This window comes from Leptidea sinapis, chromosome 9 (genome assembly GCF_905404315.1).
Source record: "Leptidea sinapis chromosome 9, ilLepSina1.1, whole genome shotgun sequence".
Classification (NCBI taxonomy): Eukaryota; Metazoa; Arthropoda; class Insecta; order Lepidoptera; family Pieridae; genus Leptidea; species Leptidea sinapis.
In genome coordinates, this window is record NC_066273.1 from 7,126,851 (window position 1) to 7,149,777 (window position 22,927).

At 34.6% G+C, this 22,927-nt stretch overlaps 1 protein-coding gene across 3 annotated transcripts in view; it reads left to right on the top strand.

Moving 5' to 3' along the window:
- The window catches only part of LOC126965933 (cGMP-dependent protein kinase, isozyme 2 forms cD4/T1/T3A/T3B), a 200,210-nt gene that overhangs the window by 160,133 nt on the left and 17,150 nt on the right, over positions 1-22,927 (top strand). For all 3 annotated transcript variants that reach the window (XM_050809730.1, XM_050809731.1, XM_050809729.1), the window contains one exon: positions 10,652-10,793. In XM_050809730.1, the coding sequence (XP_050665687.1) occupies positions 10,652-10,793 (142 nt within the window). The remainder of the gene's footprint in view (positions 1-10,651; positions 10,794-22,927) is intronic.

The window sequence follows — 22,927 nt, forward strand, 5'->3', positions numbered from 1 at the left end:
CTCATATATATTAGTGCACTAGCTGACCCGGCAAACGTTGTTTTGCCATATAAAGTATAATTCACGCGATAGTTTTATAAGTAATAAAATATTGCCTATATTATAGCCTGTACATCTGTTGTTCTATTGTCATATTGTATTTTTGCAGCGCACGCAAAAATAGGTTTTCGATTTTACACCTTGTGTTACAAAATAGCAATTTTATTACGGATCCCTAATTTTGAAAAAAAACATAACCTATAGCCTTCCTCGATAAATGGACTACCCAACACTGAAAGAATCATTCAAATCGGACCAGTAGTACCAGAGAATAGCGCGTTCAAACAAACAAACAAACAAACAAACACTGCAGCTTTATAATATTAGTATAGATATTATTGATTAAATATGTGAAAACAATTTTTTAGATCCACAGCTTATTATCCTCTTGAGTCTTCCTTAGTCGACTCGAGCTGACTGTACTCAAACGAGCGTTACATAGCCGAGCGTGACATCTTAATCTCATTCACTCCCCACAAAACATACAACTGACAAATAAATTGATACACGTTGGAAGGCATTCCTCTACCTTATATTGTATCAGCATGAGGGCATAGTTCCCAAAGTGGCAATCCCAAGTTCTTGTAACATCGATACAAAGCCATTGTATTGTCGATTGCTTAAGAATTGTGCGATACATTTGCGAAACATTTGTCACGTTCATGCGAGATTTCATTCGAGGTCCTTTCACTGACCAATTTAAGCACATTAGGGGCACTGGCCACAATTGGTAACCATTAAAATGTAGAGCCACATACGAAATGATGATGTCCTTACGTATATACATACACGATGCTATTTGCTTTTAAGTATTTCGTTTTCATTCAAAGTAATTCTTGTGTTTATTTTCGTTATTTTCAAGACCACTCCAGATCTCGTTTTCAAGGGCACTGGACCAAAGAGGACGTAAATACTACGTCATAAGAGACGGGACTGCCTAAGTAAAAATTGTAATTTAGTTTAGTATGATATGTGCAGTCAGTGCAAAGTATTGTGATTGGCCACGAAGTATAATCCGGCTAAGTTTGAAAGCGAACAGTTGCTTATAACGTAGTGGATTCATAGTTGGATCTCCTTTTTTACAAGATTATAGCCGTCACCTGTCAATGTCTGAACGTTTCGTACAATCGAGTGAATCGCTTTTTCCTTAGAGAGTTTCGCTAGGCTGCACTGCAGATGAAATGAGTCAAGATAGCATTTTGATAGTTGTCATTATGAAGTTTTTTGCCTCGGAGGTGGTATTTGCTGTAGGCAGATGGTTTTTGGCATAATACTGACAATGTCCTCTTCTTTTTTTGTATGTGTAGTTGCAGGTATTAATTTATTAATTATAAGTTGATTATTGGATCCCAAGGTATCAGATTATATTAGACCGTCTTCTCTATTGATAAAAATGTTACTTTCATGCATAATCTAGGATAAAAACACTCTTACAAAGCTAAACGGTGTTTTATTTAAATGTGTAGCACTCTCGTTAATAAAAGAAATAATAAGAAGTATTATAACGAAATTACAATTTCTTTTTATTGAAACAATTTTAAACTGAAACCTTATCTTATACGCAATTAATGTTTTTCCTCGATTTGGATTTTAATTGAATGCAATTGAAACAATAGGTTCTAGTCCATCGATTTAATAGGTTGACATCATTCTATTGTATGATTGTTTACAACGTAAAGGAGGGCTTTCCTTTTGGAGACATATTTGTAAACACCTCGAAAAACGCCGCAAATTGGCAGGTGTCATAAACTTGAATAGTTTAATGGATATATAAAATTGATAGTGCTAACTATATATATGTCGTAGGTATATTGTCAACGTTGTGATATTACAATTTCATTAGTGATATTACAATTAGACGGTAGATTGTCAATCGACTTCATTTCTTACAATTTAACGGCCTGGTTTTAGTGACATTGTAATGTCACGGGTACATATGATTTCAACCGCAATGAATGACATTACTGTATACTCGCGTCATACACATAACACAAGACAATCTCTTCTTCAACTATGATCGCCTGGTACCAAGAAACTGTATAAATTTGTCTCTATCGTCTCGCTATTTCGTTTCATCGATTTTCAAATTCCAGCTATTCTAAATAAGTTTCACCTCAAAATACTTGTATATCATATTATCAACATCGCCTTGATGAAGCTTACCCGTCTTGTCACGTGGTGTCATAAGTACACACTGTTTTACTATAATTATTATTATATAGTGCCTGTTAGACTAGGTATTAAAATTACTTTCAATCTCTTGAGCTCTTGTGGAAAGTAAAAGTTAAGCTACAATATAATTGCCATTTCATTGGAAATTTCATATTAAATTAGAGGTCCTGGACTCTGTTTCAAAAACAATATAGTATCGTATTTTTAATAATATTTTTTTTTAAATAGATATAGTTATTACTCCGCAAGCACGTCACAAATTAGAATTAGCACTATCTGGATGTGTGGCATTCCTCCACAGTGCGGTTTTTAAAGAACTTTCTTCCACGTACAACCAAGCTGTAGAATGAGCTTCCTTGTGCAGTGTTTGCGGGACGATTCGACATGGGTACCTTACTTAAAGGCCGGCAACGCTCCTGTAATTCCTCTGGTGTTGCAAGAGAATATGGGCAGTGGTGATCACTTAGCACCAGTTGACCCGTACGCTCGTTTGTTCTCCTTTTCCATAAAAAATAGGTGCAACTATTCATATTCTCAAGACTGATTCTAACAGGCTGTGATAACATATGTCTTGCGTTAAACACACAACTTAATTTACTTAAAAGACAAAGTGACTAGACGAACAAGATGATGGTAAGCGATACGCCCTGCCAACTTGTTTTAACTTAAACTCTGAGCGTCATCACAAACGCGCTCGTCATTTTAAGACATAAGATGTTAAGTCTTATCAACCTAGTAATATCACTAACTTTACCATCCTTCAAATCAATATACAATAATGTTTGCGAATTAATTGCCTTACAGGAGATATAAGCATTTTGTACAAAGAAGCCTCCCACTTTTAAATGTATATATAGATAAACTAGCTGACCTGACAGACGTCATAATGTACATAATAAATAAATATTTTTTTATGAATTTGTAAATAATATTTCATATCATTAAGAATTATTTCGTAAAACGTACTCCCTGCTGTTATAATGAAATTGTTTTACAGCAGAACTGTTAAACTGTGTGTCAATAAATTCTGTCATAGAAAATATGTCCATGCAAAACAAGTACTGGAAATAATAATAATTATGGCTCCCAAATCGAAATAAAAACTATCCATTCTCTCAAGTTGGACTAAACTGCACTCCATGAAGAAATCCCCATTAAAATCCGTTCATTAGTTTAGGAGTTCACTGGAAACAAACATCAGGACACTGGATTTATATATATTAAGATTTGTTTATATAAATATTTATATCAATTTAGATTGGGCTAACCTTGAATCTGGCTCTTGTCTGGCTGTTTATTACATTTATTTGGTGTATTAAGTACAATTTTAAAAGTAGTATTGTACCTTCTATGCAAAAATATTTATATTTACTCGTATACAACCCACCGGTGTTAAGCATGCTTGGAGTTTCCCTGCGAGATCGATGAGGAGATCCGTAGGAGAACCAAAGTTATCGACATAGCGCAATAGGTTGCATTTGAATTTGATAAAAATATTGTATTTACCATCATATCATGCGTGACAAACTTTTTTATTTTTATTATTTCTTATTAGCGTTTGTTTCAAAACAAATTTCAATAAACAAACATCAGGATTTATATATAGATATAGTTGTTAAAGAAAACCATCTACTAATGATAATCAACCTTGTTTTTTTCTATTATTACAGTTTCCATTCATTACATGATGACGTATTTCCTCAAACATTCACCTTTGATTACGTATTATTCTTAATGTCGAACAGTTAGTTTGTTATGGGTATGTTCCGATATGCACTGTGACCACTATACAGTGTGACGTCAATTTAGTATACTGTGAAGCCGTTCCTTTATAGCCAGTTAGGTATATTGGTTACTATTTAAAACGGAACCCAATCCCGTATACGCAAGCATTTTTTGACGCAGCATTCAAATGAGTGTTTTAAAGTTTTCTAGTTCATTAGAATAAACTGTTGTTGGAGTACTGTCAAATTTAAAATATTTGGGATTAAACTGTAGGTTTGTTTATAAAACGTTAGGCACTCGAGTGGTTTTGACTGATCACGTGATCAAAGTACTGCGAGTATCTTACCTTGAAAACGCCAGTGCTCACAGTAGAATATGGCGGCGATTTATGACGTCATATATTTCCCTAGGGTACTGCGGTAGTATACTGCCAGTCCATAACGGAACGAATTTTTCTACAGTGATAGCAGTGTGCAGTGCTCGCAGTGCATATCGGAACATACCCTGTTTGTACAAATTGTCATTATCATTATATTACGCAAATTTCATGACAGCTGTTTGCAGTTGATGTTGACATAACGTCATGATTTATGGTTTACTTGTTGAACGTTATCATATGTTTATTAAGTCTACTTGTACATAAATATTTTTAATTTAGAGTTTAGATTGTTGATTTTAACTTAAAGAAGATCTGACTAGCTTTAGGACTCGGCTTCGTTCTGTTATTAGATTGATGTACCTTTGAAAAATGAATAAAGAAATTCTATTTATCAGGTGTAGGTACTTTTATCATTATATCAAATCAAATCAGTTTGTTATGTTTTTTGAAGTGATAACCCTTACTTCTGGGATTAATGACACAAATAAAATTAGAAAACAAAATTCTCACAGCCACAGCCCGAGTGTTGAACAAAGCATACAAGATTTATCAACGATACGTCACTCGAACGGTAGGCTCAGTTGCAAGAGCGCTCGAACGGAACGCGAGAGGTCGCGGGGAAAGGGGGATTAACCTAACGTTTGTTTAATAATGTTTTATAATATGTAGTGATTTGTAAAAGAAAGAAGTGAGGGCTCTATTATTATTATTACTTTTTACATTTAAAATGTTCGCAGAATACCTTTATTTATAATATGAAAATCACTATAATTTTTATTTTATTATATGTGTACTGATAGCGGTAATAGTTGCACACACCCTGTCTAAATTTCAGGTGTCTTACTATTGTGGCTTATAAGATACAGCCCGTCGACAGACAGACTGACAGACGTACTACAATTTCCGGTTGTTACCCGTCGGGTACGGAACCGTTAATACAAAGCTGTTGAGGGACAGCGGGTTGGAACGACGTTCCTTTCGCTGTGAATTGTAGTTTAACAACTATAGTGAAATATCATGTTCATGTTTGAAAGTGATTAAAAACAAAAATAAACAATAAAGTAATAATATTGAAAAGTAAAACAAAAAATATATGATACAATTTTAAAATCAAGAATTCTACCAGTTCTAACAGTGGGAGGCTCCTTTGCACAGGATGCCGGCTAGATTATTGGTACCACAATGGCGCCTATTTTTGCCGTGAAGCAGTACCTAATGTGAAAACATTATTGTGTTTCGGTTAGTAGGGCGCCGTAGCTAGTGATATTACTGGGCAAATGAGACTTAACATCTTATGTCTCAAGGAGACGAGCGCAATTGTAGTGCCGCTCATATTATGTGGTTATTTCAAGAATCCTGAGCGGCACTGGCACGGCGTATCAATTACCATCAGCTGAACGTCCTGCTCGTCTCGTCCCTTATCGTCATAAAAAAAAACAAGAAATATAATAGCGCATTTCATGCATGAACATGAGCTAAAAACCGCCAAGTTTAAATTCCCAAACGAAACTATATATCAACTCGGAGACGTGTCCATCATGTCATTGATATCTGTAAGAAGTAGCGTAAACTCTTATCTCCCTTGATACTTCTTGATGCTTGTTATTCCTTGCAATCCTGTTGTGTCCTCTGCTGTGTTATTTGGCGATTATTGCATCATATTGCAAATAACAAAACTATTATTTTGGTTCAGCATTCGTGGTAGACGTGTTAGTGGGGTGTTTCATTACCTCCCCTAAAATATGGTGGACGGCTTCGATGGCTGGTCTTTGCATGATGCTCGTGAACTATCGGTGGCTGGATGATCCAGTCATCAAAAACCGTGCATTTTTAAATTTAACGCTGTATTTAGTTAAATTACTTTTTACATTTAAAATGTTCGCAGAATACCTTTATTTATTCACGGTGTGTGAATTGATACACTTGAGGTTTTTATTCATGTATTTTTTTTTTGAAGTTTCTGTAGCTTATAAGATATTTATTGAATAGTTCTTAACTTCTGTTTCTTCCTAACTTCTTCTCGTTCGACATTCATAGGTGTGATTTTGATTGACTGACATGAATTCCTTGGCTTGATTTGATTTTTCTATACAGCATATTACTTATAATATAGGAAATGTCTACAAGGTCTGTCTCACATTTTAACATGAATACGTACTCTTAGTAGATCATGGAATCATGGACCTTAACCCAAAATATGAGCAACCGCTTAGAGGCCTTTGAAATGTGGGTGTATAGAAGAATTCTGAAGATATCGTTGACGGATAGAGTATCCAATGAAAGAGTTTTGCAGATGATGAACAAAAAGGTAGAGATCTTGAAAACTGTCAAGAATCGCAAGCTGCAGTACTTTGGTACATAATGCATAATGTTAAGTACGACCTGCTCCAATTCATCATGCAAGGGAAAATCCAGGGAAAGCGTCCACCCGGAACAAGGCGTATTTCGTGGCTAAAGAATCTCCGGACATGGTTCAACCTGAGCACAGGATCCCTGTTCCGAGCTGCTGTGTCAAAGATAAAAATAGTACGAATGATAGCCGACCTCCGCTAGGAGATGGCACCACAAGAAGAAGACTTAGTAGACGTAACATTGAGGACAAACTTGTCTGAAAAGGTTGAATTATTATTCAAATATTCATCGTATTTGAATGTATATGATATTGGCATAATACGAGAACGAATTTAAATTTGCCTAGTATAAATTATTTCTCCGTGAACGCTAAAGTTTCGTACGTACGGCCTTAAACAGACATTTCACTTTTAAATCGATAGTTGATGACCGTGAAACCGTACGCGTATTAAAACCAATGAATTTAGCTTTGCTTCGGAGCCAGCTGTTTACATAACTCCTATTTAAAGTTATAAAATAAAAATATCATAAAATTTTGTTTCTGTATTAATCCTAGAAGTGAGAGTTATCACTTAAAAAACATAACAAATTGTTTAGATTTACAAGAGCGATATCTCTAGTCAATTTCCTAATATGCAAATATTGGGGTTGAGCAGGTTATCAACTGTAAAGGAGAATCTGTAGATAAAGCCACAACCTGATAGTTGAACAAAGCATACGAAATTTTATGACGATACGTCACTCGAACGGTTAGCTCAGTTGGTTAGAGCACTAGCACGGAACATTCATTCATGTTATAAAATGTTTTTCAAATTTTATTTGTAGATTAAAAACATATTAAGCACCACCAAAAGAAAGAAAAAATTTAAAGTTAGATTCAAATTCAATGTTAGATTCGATTTGAAATGAAAATGTTAAACCTGATAATAATATGCTGTGGTAGCTTCTCATGTGGGCCATTGTGTGAAACTGCAAATAATTAAATCACACTATTAATATTCATATTTTGAAACGCTGGTTGTTGAAGTTTCAACAGTTTTCCATGCATGAGCGGCGTATTGGGTGGTATTGCAATCTTTTCGTATTATACTCATAGCAATAACTAATGATAGCAATTATAAATGTAACAATTCTCATGATTTGCAACAAAATACTTTGATTATAATAATTATTAAATGAAATAACACGTTTGCTAATTTTAATTTTTCATTTCCGTCATTTATATCTATTCCACGCAAATATTCCGCAAAAATAATGACATCAATAGGGCTTGTTGATGTATAGATAAGTGTTAAGATCTCATTTTGATTTACAAACAATTTTACCTTGAATGAATCTTTCACCTTTATTGCACCTTTCATATGTTATGTCCATGAAGAGGTCATACATACAAACATTATCTCGAAGTTTCGAGTATTAATAATATTAAATATTAAACAGATTTGATATGGTTATATTTAAACTGCTTTTTTTCTTTATCTTTTCCTGTATATGACATACTAATTCAAACGAAACAAATCATATAACTATACTAGTGGACCCGACAGACGTTGTCCTGTACACACGTCTTAAATTTGAAATATCGGTCCAGCCGTTAGGAGGACTTCACTAACATACACATGAGCAGGAGAGTTATATTATATGCACGGAATTGAGAATCTAAACCAATCTCAAATTCATTGGAACACACAAAAAATCATCAAAATCGGTTCAGCCGTTTAGGAGGTAGTTCAATTGTGAATCTTAACCATTCTCGAATCCACCTAAAGACACACACCAATCACAAATTCACTGGAACACACAAAAAAAATCACCAAAATCCGTCCAGCCGTTTAGGAGGTAGTTCAATTGTGAATCTAAACCATCCTCGAATCCACCTGAAGCCACACAGAAAGTTTCATCAAAATCGGTCCAGCCTTCTACGAGGAGTTCAGTGACATACACACGCACACAAGAAATATATATAAAGGTTTACCATATTATATTAAATTGCTATTAGGTACGTATTTAATTGCATTTACAAAAAAACGATCTAGTTTTCATACAAAAACTTTACATTTCGTGTGCGATTTCCCTAACCTAACCAAATGAAAAAAAGAAATGATTTTAGTCACACTAATATGTATAAAGTACTAGTTGACCCGACAAACGTTGTTCTGTACATTATAAATAAAATACTGTTTTTTATGAATTTAATTACTTATGATTTATCAATCTACATAAAAATAATCTGATAGATAGTTAAAAACTGTACTCTACTTACCGTAACAACTGTACTTACCAACTATAGTTAGCTAAAATTAAGTTTAAGTTTATTTTTTACCTCCTGAGAAACTTAGAAAGATATAAAATTCTAATTAGTTATTCATTTGAAACTATTCATTCGATTCGATTTTTGAACGACGGGGGACACATCAAAGGAAAAACAAAACTGTTGATTTATTTTATCCCGAGCATTTTCATATTTATTCACCTTTTAAACCTTCTCTGGACTTCACAAATAATGCATGACCAAAATAAACCAATTTGGATATATAGATTGGAGTTGTTATTTGCAAAATTATAGCGTAAAATCTTAATATATATAAATCTCGTGTCACAATGTTTGTCCTCAATGGACTCCTAAACTAATGAACGGATTTCAATTCAGCAGTTTAGTCCAACTTAAGAGATAGGATAGTTTTTATTTCGATTTGGGACCCATCATTATTTTTATTTCCAATATTTGTTTTGTTTGGACATATTTTCTATGAGAGTATTTTTGACGCGCGGTTTGACAGTTCTGCTGTGAAACAATTTCATTATAACAACAAGGAGCATATTATTATGTTACAATGAAAAATTATTGACAAATTCATCAAAAACGGTATTTTATTTATTATGTACAGAACAACGTCTGTCTGGTCAGCTAGTATTATTTAAATCTCACGTTCTTAAAGTGCCTAACAGTCGACTTCCTATTGCGTTAAATTTATGCCACAATTTACTGCGACCTCCGTATATTTAATGATTTAGTTCTGCTTATGTAATTTTATATATTAAAATTTTTAATTAATTAGATATGGAACAAATACTGCTACCAGGAATGTAATTAGTGTAGCATATAAAGTAATTTAATTTCCGGAGTTTAATGGACTAATGTACTATTTTAAAGCGGCCAAACCGAATACAAAATAAATATTTGTGTGATATTTTAGTAGATTATTAATAAATAATCTACTAAACTAGTTTTACTAAAAGTACTAACCACGCAGATCAGCTCGAATTGTCGGGGACACAGTGCTCTGTGAACGGCTGGATCACTTGGCGTTGCGTAGAGACGTCGCTTCATTGTGTGTCTTCATTTGACACGCCACAATTAGGGCACCATCTGCATGTGTGGCGGTCCTCCACAGTGCGGTTTTCAAAGAGCCTTCTTCCACGTACTACAAAGCTGTGGAATTAACTTCCTTGTGCGGTGTTTCCGAGGCGATACGACATGGTACCTTCGACAAACCTTCACCTTCCTTAAAGGCCGGCAACGCTCCTGTGATTCTTTTGGTATTGCAAGAGAATGTGAGCGGCGGTGATCACTTAACACCAAGTGACCCCTACGCTCGTTTGTCCTCCTTTTCATAAAGAAATCACTATTTTTTAAATACAAAAATGAAGTTCCAGACCTTTATTTATAATAGAAATTTTTTTACATTTTTAACTTACTTATTAATAAAAGTGTACTTACAATATTAATGTCGAGAGACCCTACCGGTGAGTTGGCGTGAAATTTGAAAGAATATTGTGACTGGAATGAGACTTACCAATGATAAGACTATATTTACATTGTTTTTATTTCTCACTGCGATAACTTAGATTATAAAATACTATTAGTATTAGTACCTTCCAATATTTTAGCAAATTGCTCTTCTTATTCTCTATATATTTATCTATATATGTACAGTTATTTTTTTATATAATTAAAAATCTAATGATGTCTTTGTATTCCAGTGTTCCCATCTTCAAAAACCTACCTGAAGATACTCTTATCAAGATATCAGACGTGCTAGAAGAGACGCACTATCAAAATGGTGACTACATAATCCGGCAAGGTGCGAGGGGTGATACGTTCTTCATCATATCTAAAGGACAAGTAAGTTTACAATATTAAAAGACATAAAACGCATTTATTTTCTCAAAATTGATTCCTTTAGAATTATTTTTGATGTCATTACTAATGCTACTACCGCTTCGGAAAACAAATGGCGCTCTAAGAGAGAAGAAGAGGCGTAAGAGTATTTACACCATTGCAGACTTTTACGTAATTATAGCTCGCCAAGTATAAGATGATTTATTACAATAAATTATTAATGGTATTAATAAATTCCATTTCATTATTTAGCTGAAGCTTCAGAAGCAGTTTCTCAAATATATAAAATTTATGTACTTATGTAAATGACATTCAAAAGTGTGCTTAAAGACAGTGTAAGCACACTTTACTCCTTAGTCATGTGTCAACTGTCACTGTCCGATTCGGGGTCTAAATTCAACATTCTAAATATGAACTGAATAAATGTTTTACATTGCTGCTTATTGACCAAGAATATTTTAGACTACTGATGTAAATGCGGCAATGTATACATATAACAATCGAAGATTAATATGGTGGAATTTGTCGCATGTTCCATATTTCGGCTTTGTTTTTATACGACGTGATCAAAAAATATACTACAACCCGTTGGAACACTACAGACACACTCTACTAGGTCAGGATCTCCGCGCGATTCGATGGGGACAAGCCGCCATCTTGATAACGTCATAGTGGCGTGAGGTCCTGGCATACACTTCAAAAATCACCAATCAAAATAGCTCTTTGAAAACCGATGACTGCTTGCTTACGACAAGGTTGAGATCCCTGTTTTAAGTCAAGGGATTTATAATTAGGATTATTTATTGTAACGGTAAATCAGTTGACCGGGCGCATGCCAAAGCTATTTCGGTATGACCAACTGCACCTCGTATATTTGTCATTGTACCTTTTCAATTAATATACCTATAGATGTAGATATTTTTAGTTTTCGATAGTTAGAAATCTATATTCTCATATCTCATGAAACTTGAATGCACAGAGGTAAAATTTCTTACCACTGGAAGGAAAAGGAAGCATTGGGGTGAATTGACCAACTCAAACCAAATTTACGGCGACGTTTGTTTTATGTTTGCATATACGTGATGCAATTACGCAACTGAATACCTCCGCAATTCATTCATTGTAAAGATCTGAAGCACACATGAGAAGGTACACACTTAATCTATACTAATATTATAAAGCTGCAGTGTTTGTTTGTTTGTTTGTTTGAACGCGCTAATCTCTGGTACTACTGGTCCGATTTGAACGATTATTTCAGTGTTGGGTAGTCCATTTATCGAGGAAGGCTATAGGCTGTTTTTTTTTTCAAAATTAGGGATCCGTAATAAAATTGCTATTTTGTAACACAAGGTGTAAAATCGAAACCTATTTTTGCGTGCGCTGCAAAAACTATTGACAATAGAAAAAATGATGTACAGGCTATAATATAGGCAATATTTTATTACTTATAAAACTATCGCGTGAATTATACTTTATATGGCAAAACAACGTTTGCCGGGTCAGCTAGTAATCTATAATTCGTTACTTATAATAGGCATCTAGTACCTACACTCGTTAATACTACCATTAGTAGGAAAAAATTTTCTTTCTATCATAACATTTGTCGTTGCGGAAGCGATAATCATCAAGATAATGATTGTGGTTTATGGAGACATTAAAATACTATTAAGCATTTCTTCTACACGACTAATATACTGTTTTCGATGTCGCTGGCTAAGTGTGGAATAAGGCAAATAATACTGTACCTGGGTTTTCGTTTCGGAAGAGACTAGGGCTGATGTTTTACAAGGTGTATGTAAGAATCAATTTGATAAATAAACTTTTTTTTTGAATCATGTATGAAAAAAAAATCTAATGGAAAAACAGAACCCTTTGTAGCTATCTATAACTTTCTAGTATATTACTATACCAGATACCAATATATATTGAGAAAAACTAGTGCAACACGTATGAAAAATGTGTCAATTGTGGAATGATCCATCGTTGTGTTGAAATGGAACAAATGCTACATATATATTACGCAGAGCTTGCTATAAAATACGCGACTAAAAACTGCATTCAAATTCGGTAAAGCTGTTTCTAAGATTAACGTTTACACACCGAAAGATAAACCGACAAAAAAATCTGAAACTATTTCTTGGCCTTACAATGGTACCACATGTAGAATTTTTTTCCGGCGACACGCTACGATTCGATACGATTTTATAATAAGTATAGATATTCAAAGTTAAATTATTTACTTAAACATACTTGGAGTCAATCGATAGGAAATATATTGTTTAATATAGCATGACATTTATAAATTTTTATTTTTTTATAGAGTACTAAAAGCTACCTAAACGACTGGGCTGACATTGTTGATTTTTTATTGGTTTGCTTTGAGAATAAGCTCTGTAAATATTGATCTCTTTTATTTAACTTTGATTACGCGAGTGTTACACACTTAAATGAAACACTTTTTAAAGGATTAAATCGCGTGTATTTGTAACTGTGTTTTTGCATTAGATTTTTGTTATTTTATTTAAAAGTTGTTTTATTTAAGTTAAAGGGGGACCCTTGTAAACGAGATCTGGAAAGGTCTTGAAACGTCGGTTTAAGTAAAATAATAATAAAATGTAACTTTTACGCAAAAATCTAATGGAAAAAACAAAGTTACAATTACACGCGTTTTAATACTTTGAAAAGTGTTAATTTAAATAATTTGAAATTCTCCAAAAGCCACCGAAACCGTCCGGATCGCGAAAAGCCTAGGACACTTTACAATATGCCTAGCTCAACATCCTTCCTGGAGCATCAAATTCCGACAGTTTTGTCACGTTCGTTCTATCGAATACGTCAGTTGATCCGTGTGAAGACGCTCTCTTAACTCTCGAATGCTAATAATTTCACTTTCGTGCCGCTTTGACTTTCAACTCGACGTGACTTCTAAACCACGCCCCAATGTTTTGTAAACATAACTCCGAATCAATCATTACATTCGATTCACTTTTTCTTTGCTCGCCGTAAACCGCCGTAAGATGTTATGTCATAACGGTTTATTGTGGAACAAGTTATACTTAACTTTTAATTGTGTGTAATTTGTTGGTTTACCGCTTCAGTTGTTAAAGAATAATTCTTAGTTGTTGGTAATATCGATATGAATTAATATTAATGAACAAACATGTTTCGATAATATTGTTTGTTGTAATAACGATCATTACAGGTCATATGGTATAGAAAAAAGAGTAGGGGCCACGGTGTGTAATCACCTTGTTACACGGGAGCATTGCAAAGACTATGATAGCTGTGAAAACTTCTAGTAAAATTGACTTTATAACTGATCTCTATTTTGAGCAATTCACGCACACTAAACTAATATTCCAGACCTGTTTTTATCGGTTTGTGGAGGCACGTACGACAAAGCTGGAATGGGCTTCCTTGTGCGGTGTTTCCGGGATGATACGACATGGGTACCTCCAAAAAAAGCGCGTACACTTTCTTAAAGGGCCCGCAACGCTCTTGTGATTCCTCTGGTATTGCAGGAGAATGTGGGCGGCGGTCATCACTTAACAACAGGTGACCGTACACTCATTTGTCGTCTCTTCTATAAAAAAAATACTCACATGAGACATAATACGAATTGAAACAAGAACCTTGTCAAAGTGGCAACAATTTCTCAGCCTACTACTTGTCACTTTTGTCGTTTCTACAACTTGAAAATTGAAATTGCAGCTAAGTTTAAAAAAAAATCCTGATCAAATCATTTACCTTACTAAACATGAAAGAACCTATGAAGCGTCATTTAATTATAGCATACTCAGGGCACGGACGAGTAAAAAAAGAAGGACTCCGCGCCGTGATATTAGCAAGTGATTCTCACTTGAAGTGAAGCACCGTTATGCTAGTGTGTGTGCGGTTACGGGGGATACTAGTTACACAATTTTTTCTCCCTTAAAATTATTTATGATTACATATATGGCCACAAATACTTATATAGTATCGTTTTTACACGTTTTCACAACGCACGACGGCATTTTTAAAATGTTTTATTGAGACGCAAGTTGATCCGTCACAGACGATGACAATTCTCATAATTGCCGCCTATCGGCCTGTAGTAGTGTAAGTGTGGGCGTGCTATGTATTAACACGTGAATCGGCTTGTCTTGGTGCTACACTGTTATGTAAGCTGACACGGATTCCTTATTTTTTTACTAGGCACTGGATCTAACTACTCGTAGTCGTTGTTGAGTTTTTGAATAAGCAAAGATTGCTTACCGTAGGTATATAGTAACTAGTGTTAGAACAAATTTTATGAGTTGGTGTTCAATAGAAGTTTGGTAATAAAATATTGGAACCAACTAACTATAATACTAGTGCTATATTTATTAAGGTTCATAACGAGGTTATACCCAAAATATTTGTGAAAGAGCTGTGTTTAAAATCTAGTAGCAAAACCTCTGTCGACCAAATCGACCTCTAAATTTAGGATAATTATAATTTGGCAATATTATACCTGCTAGTATTATATTTCGCTCGGTGATTGTATTATATTATGCCTGTTACTAACAGGCTGTTAGCCTTGGCATTTAACTTGGCAACCCGAGAGTTAATTTGTGTATATGTGTTGAGTTTAAACATATTTTGTTTTTATTTTCTGTTATCCAATTAAAAATATTATAATAACTTTTTATGAAAGTATAATAAGTTAACACCAATACCGATTTCTGCCAACATATATACACCATTTCTAATGAAAAAAAAGTGTGTGTGTACTTATGTATGCACGCAAGAAGTTATACTTCTTTGGCCTAACAAAGCTAAAATCCTTAAAATTATTTATTCTGCGCATCTCGTCCCTTATTAATTATAATAAGGGATGAGATGCGCAGGACGTTCAGCTGATAGTAATTGATACGCCCTGCCAATTACAATGCAGTGCCGCTCAGGTTTCCTGAAAAACCCAAAGCTTCTGAGCGGAACTACAATTGCGCTCGTCTCCTTGAGACATAAGATGTTAAGTCTCGTTTGCCCAGTAATTTCCGGCATTCTGTGCAAAAGAGCCTCCCACTGGTTTAATAAGTTTTATGAGAAATTGTCATAGAAACCAACGTAACCCTTAGTCCTAATGCTCCGTTCCTCCTAATAATATATATGTATAATATATAATCCTTCGTCCGTCCTTCCATCAGTCTGTCAGCAGACTATTTCTCATATACGGGAATAGTAAGCCAGCAGATATTTTAATAGACTGTGCTTTACTGTTTGATCGGATTGATACCTTTGAAATCCCTTGTACAGCATTCCGAACCAACCAATCCATCCTTCACACTCTAGGTATAAAACCAGACTACTATCCATCTGCCTCAGTAGAATCTATCAATAATCAACCTCGAACAACTGATGGTTACTGGGAAGGTAGACGGACAACGCCCCAGAGTTCGCAGCCCTATAATATGACCAAATCCGCACATCTCTGGATACCGGCATGAAGCCCGCACTGCAAGTAGCCAAAAACAGACACAGATGGCGAACTATTGTCAAAAAGTCGAATCCTCAGAGAAATCACGAGCCTCAGCAATGAGGAATACGACGCGAGAAAGAGGAGCTTTACTGTTTGTCGCTATAACAACAAATAGTATGAGATAGTGAATGTCATCAAGAAAAAATGTTTATTTTAAAATAATATTAAGAAAGAACGTAATTAGTTAGGTATATAGAACCCAAAGAATCCGGCTCGCACTTGGCCACTTTTTGTTAAATCAGAAGTCAGTAAAGTGTGACTAGTAGTGCTATTTAGAAACACAGATTAAATTCGTATGCAGCACGTCTCAAGCGAGTCGGTCATTGCGTAAAGCTCGTAATGCATCCGTGAGGACAACAATCATTTCAAGTAGGGTACATACATGTTACAAAATCTGTAACGACTCCATATTAGATTGTAATTTAAGAAGTCATGTCACTCAGACTCAAAGACTTACTACCTCGTTACGTTACCTTTGGACCTGAATGCGAAAAGCTCTTTTGAATCGTTATTATAAATATTTACCGCGAGTTGATGCATGGGTCAGCTTTAGTTCCTTTCTTCTTCCTCTAATTCCTCATACATTCTATTTCATGTGAGACCAGTGGGATCCTCCTTTGCACAGGATGCCGGCCAGGTACCACAACGGCGACTATTTCTGCCGTGAAGCAGAAATGTGTAAACATTATTATGTTTCGGTCTGCAGGGCGCCGTAGCTAGCGAAATTACTGGGAAAATGAGACTTAACATCTTATGTCTCAAGGTGACGAGCGCAGTTTTAGTGCCGCTCAGAATTTTTGGGGTTTTTCAAGAATCTTGAATTCGGCACTGCATTGTAATGGGCAAGGCGTATCAATTACCAACATCTGAACGTCCTGCTCGTCTTGCCCCTTATTTTCATAAAAATATTTAAATCTTGACACACATTAATGCTTACACATTACTACTTCACGGTAGAAAAAGGCGCCGTTGTGGTACTATATATGTGATAATTATATAAAGTGTATAAAATGTAATGAATTGTGGTCGAACAACTTGAGACTGACGAGCTTAATAACTTGATTCCTTCCGCCGGATGTGTGGTGGTCATAAGAAGTTCCCAAACAACCCAACGTAGCAAAAAATGATGTAACTAATACGTATGTTCCTTGTTACGAGAAACTTGTGAGGACAATCTGAGTGGCTTTCCTCCACAGGGCGTGTTCAAGGAACTTTCTCTCACGAAGATATTTTTTTTGGAGAGGAGGAAAAAACATTTACGTATTGAAGACCCCGAAACGGGGCCCATTTGTCGGGCTCGGGTGTAAACCCCCCTTTCCGACTAATAACCTCCTCTGTGCTGATAGCTCTAAAGGCTTTTACAGCAAAGCCGGGCGGGGGCTATGACGGCCGAAAATGTAGCTCATAGGCGCGGGTTGTCTCGGAAGGAGACTCGAACCTCGGACCGCTTGATCGCTTGGCTGTATGGAGTGAAGAATAATTTAATATGTCTAAAATATTAATATGAAATAAACTTCCTAGTGCGTATTTCCAGATTCCGATAAAAAATATTTATGAACTTTACCTTTCTCGAACGTTTTGCTCAGTGGAAGAACGCTCGCATAGAACGCGAGAGATCGCAGGTTCGAGACCCGAGTCGTTCATAAATTTTATTTCCAAATTTAATTTGTGTATATTAAAGCTTCTTTTACAAAGAAAGCTTACTATAGTATAGAAGATTATATAGAAGATAATAAATAATGCAAAAGCGCAGCAACATATTAATTAAGCTAAACAAATGTGTTATTTATTATATGACTTCTTCTCCCCATGTCGAAGCCCATGTAGCTTCATGACCCTTATCAAATATTGTTGCATTATGTTATGATATTGTCACTCTTTATGGTAAATAAATATATATCTATTCTATTGATCAGGTGAACCATACACTCGTGTGTTGTGTGATCCTAAATAAAAATAATATTTGCATAATATGGAGGACCCGTGCACGTTTCTTCGCTTCTTTCGGTGTAAGGTTGGCTGGAGCACCTAAATAACTGTGTCCTAATGCGGAAAATTCGAGCCCAATGATATAGGCTAATCTGCACTTTATATTCAATTCTTTTTTATACACCCCGACAAAGAGAAAGGGCTACCCTCCGGGATAACGACGGGAGGGGGGTGATGCATGCCCACATAACCAACGCAGCCTAAATCTGCCTTCTCTCTAAACGCCACCTAAGGCTTTGGGCAATGTGCCCTCTTAGTCTTCATCTTAGGTAACCATCTAATGGGGAAGAGAGGCGAAAGCGGCTCTCCATAGGGAGTATCCGCTGGGATCGCACAGAAGGTGCTATCTAATTGAGACTTAGTGACATCAGAAGAATGATCACAAATGGGAGGTGAGACTATATGTATCTGATCAGACGAAAGATAGAGGAGATAGAGCGTATGAGAAGTGTGATACGCCCCTAGGCTTCACTCGTACCGCGCAATGTGGTTAAGCGTTAAGCTCAGATAAACTATATCTTATTTCTTTTTCCTTTTACAAATTAGCATTGGCTCAAACGACCCATTGCCATAACAAGAAGCCAATCATTAAACCTTTTCCCTTCACTAGTCCAAAACAACTTTGTTGTATTCAATATACCAAATAAGAATACTACAGCTCTCGTGCCATAGACATTACAGAGTTCTTCAACATACAATTATGTATTCAATGTTAACGTGTTGAATAGGTGTGCGACAGACTGACGTGTTCGCAAAACAAAATGCGTCGAAAGGCCAGTGCCAAGCGATTGTGGGCACAAGGTCAGTGTACGCAACTGGCGCGGACTGTGTCCGATAATCCACTTTTTGCATCGCATTACTAATTGATTTCAAAGTCGGGGAAATTGCTTCTCTCTCGATTAAGATGTACCCAGTTAAGAAAACGGTTGCAACATAGGCCTTTTTACATTTGGCGATAACGACAACGAGACAATTGTGGACCTGGGGATTTTATACATTTTGTTACGAACTATTTCACATTGTATGGTTATCGTCACCGACACGTTTACGGTGTGTATGGATGATGCAGCTACTGTACTCAATAAGTTTTGTATTAATTTATATTTACTTTTTTGACTTACTCGTATAAGACATTGACTATTTGACGTTTGAGGATGTTTGTTCTATCACTTTACATATTATATTGTAATTGAAATTATTTGTAAATCGATGAAAATGTAAATCTAATATAAAAGAGTGGCAATGACTTTCTTGCTACTTCTTCTCATTAGCTCAACCCTTTACGAAGTAGCGGTAGATTCAATAAGACAAATATTTTTTTGACATTCATAAGTGTCATATCCGTGACCTATGTGAATAAAGTGATTTTGATTTTTTTTTTCATCGATGTCGTGCAGATTAAGGCCACAAATCCCTACTATATTAATATTACAAATGTGAATGTAATTTTGATAACATTTAGATAGACTAGCTTGAAAAAGCTACCTTTTATTGGCAGTTTGTATGGAAATTCGTCATTCGTCGAAGATAAAACCATGAAACTTTGTATTTAGGCACTTGGGGAATGAAATAGGAGATTAAAGTTCACAGGGAAATACTATTAAAGAGACTGTCAACAATGACAAGGAATATGCGCTGTTTAATATGAAGACCGCTGCCAACAGTAGAAAGAGCAGTTTGTATTGTATGTGTATTATTCGAAAAGTATCCTAAAAAATTAAAAAAAATGCCCAAAGTAACTATTCAACACGGACGAAGTCGCGGGTAAAAGCTAGAATTAATAACATAGTGATAAAGAGTATTAGAAAGAAGGCCAATAATGTCCAAAGGTTTCAGTACAATATCTAATATATAAAATTCTCGTGTCATGGTGTTAAACTTTGAACTCCTCCGAAACGGCTTGACCGATTTTCATGAGATTGATTGATTGAGTGCATATTGGGTAGGTCTGAGAATCGGACAACATCTATTTTTCATCCCCCTAAATGTTAAGGGTGGTCTACACGATTTATTTTTTTATTTTTTTGACAATTTATTTAATTTGTTTGATTATGAGTCAGCATTAAAAAATACATACAACTTCAAATTATCACCCATCTACGATCAACAGTTACTTTTGTATCGCTATTTTAATATCGGCAATACAACGTTTGCTGGGTCAGCTAGTTTCAATATAAATATCTTATGCTAATTGCGGTTAAAGTAAACGTTACTGAAATTTATTTTAAAATCTGAACGCTGTCACGTAACTTGACTGTAATAATAATAATTTAAGGCTAATCGCGGTCAATGACCCCTGAATAATTGAAAAACTATCTTAATTAAAAATTAACCTCGAATTATTTTTGGTTTAAAGATAGAGGAAAGTATATTTGAGCGACCATTAATTATATTATTAAAAAACGAAAATATTACTTTTAAAACGACCTGAATTTAAAAATCATATTAACTTATTTAACAGACCTACTTTAACATTATTAAAAATCTAAATGATAAGTTTTAGTAATTGTATTAGCAATGATTAAATTTTAAAATATCTCACCTAAAGCTATATACAATTAGTCTCTGTGTATTAATTATCATGCGAAATTTTTAAAATGTCAAAATTAATTAAAGCAATGTCACTAATGACCCTGAATCACGAACCAGTTCTAAAAACTAATTACTAAATTGACAATACAGGGAACTGACACACAGATAATAATATTATTATATCAATTTTAGGAAAAAAAAATGGTAAATATATTATGTTGCCAAGTGTTACAAACCTTAATGGCTTAAGGATTTGATTAAGGATTGGTCTCCGCTGCGCTCCAACTAAACTTACAACAGACTACAACTTACTTTGATAATATAAAGGTAATAATAGTTGACAGAATGACGTTTATTCTTTTAAATTCGTCCTTTTTAAAATGTTAAGCGAAAAGTATTGTTGTATAATTTAAAATTTTCGCTAACTAATTTTATTTAGCAACTTTTGTGAGTGGAATCTAATTTATATAAAATCTGTTAAGGGAATGGAAAATGAACGAATTCCTTAGATGTTTGGCGAAATAAAGCATTTAAAAATTACATTTGGCTCCATACCTGCTTTGTGGAAAGCAATAGCAGCGATTCGGTTCTCTTTTTCACACCATTCCATTTTAATATCGCAAAATATAAACAGTTTCCACATATAATATTTACAATGGTTTAATATTAAGGAACGTAAAGGTGAACATAATTCACCAATTCTTATCTCGATCCAATAACTTATTACGTAACTAAAATCAGCTAACGTAAAGAGATACATCTACTATTTTTAAATGCGATAAACAAAGTAAAAAATTTGCGTATAATGTGATACAAATATGACATCTTTTTATTGTATTTATTTATTTTAAATGTCAATAATAGATCCGGGTAGCAAAAACTACGTTAATCAAGACCTGAAGTAGATTCAATATATTATATTATCGATTTTGTATGGCTTAATTATTGACAAAAAACTTTTAAAATGAAGGGCCGAAAAGTTTTCAACTCGGTTCCTAAACTACTGAGTTCTAAGATTAAAAAAAGAAAAAAACGCGAACCAAAACCACGTGAAATAATCGAAAAATACACTGCAAGGAAAGTTTTTGTCAACCACAATTTCTTTAGTACTAGTTCCAACAAACTGGCTTAGAAATGCAATCCGCTGGAAAAAGGTTTCACTCTGTGCGCAGCATGCAACAGTGCTTAGTCGTCGGAAAGATTTTTCTCGCACTGAATAACTCAATAATGGTCTATGGAATACGGTGAAAAGGCTTCTAGCATCACTTTACTTTGTCATATATGTAAAGTATTTATGTTGTAGCTTTTACATATTGTCGCGTATGGAATATTTACGTTATGTTACATTTGAATGTTAAATGGAAGTCAAAGTCAAATATTTTACACTACCACCGATTCGTAAGGCTTATGTTTAAAATAACCGGAAATAAACTCAACGATTGTTCTTTAAAATCAAAGGCTTATCTAACCGCGGATAATTTTCAATCACCGCTCGAGAAATGGTTCCGATGCGTTGTTTCCTAACTAAAATATTATAGATTCCGACGTTTTACAAAGAGGAATTCATTACACAAAACGTATAAAGGTTATGAAGTGCATCTATATCGGCCTCATAAAGAAATTCGGTTATACTTACAATAGTGTAAAAGAAAAAAAATCCAGCAATCAACTGAGCCCTATAATATTAGTCTGTTGAAGTTTATATGAAAAATAAGTAATCTATGACCCTTTCATGCAATAAAAGCATTGCTTATTTTCATGCCTTAATTGCTAACGTGCATTGCAACCATCATTTTTCATAGCATCATGACTATATACGGTATTTTGCTATGGGGTCCTGCAGTTGAGATTAATTAGTTTTTACGCCGCAGAAGAGAGCTGTTCGTGCAATATATATTAGCTTGGTGATTAAAAATTACCATTATTTAATTTTATAATAATAATTAATTACTACTTACTTAAGTATGCAGTTAATTCATTCATTAACGCGTATCATACTTTTCTGTTTAATATTAAACTACATACTCTTTCGGGATATACTTAACAGTGAAAGTGGTAATTTAATTATACCAAAGTCGTAATCGCATGAGCAATAAAAACCTAAATGGATTATGAA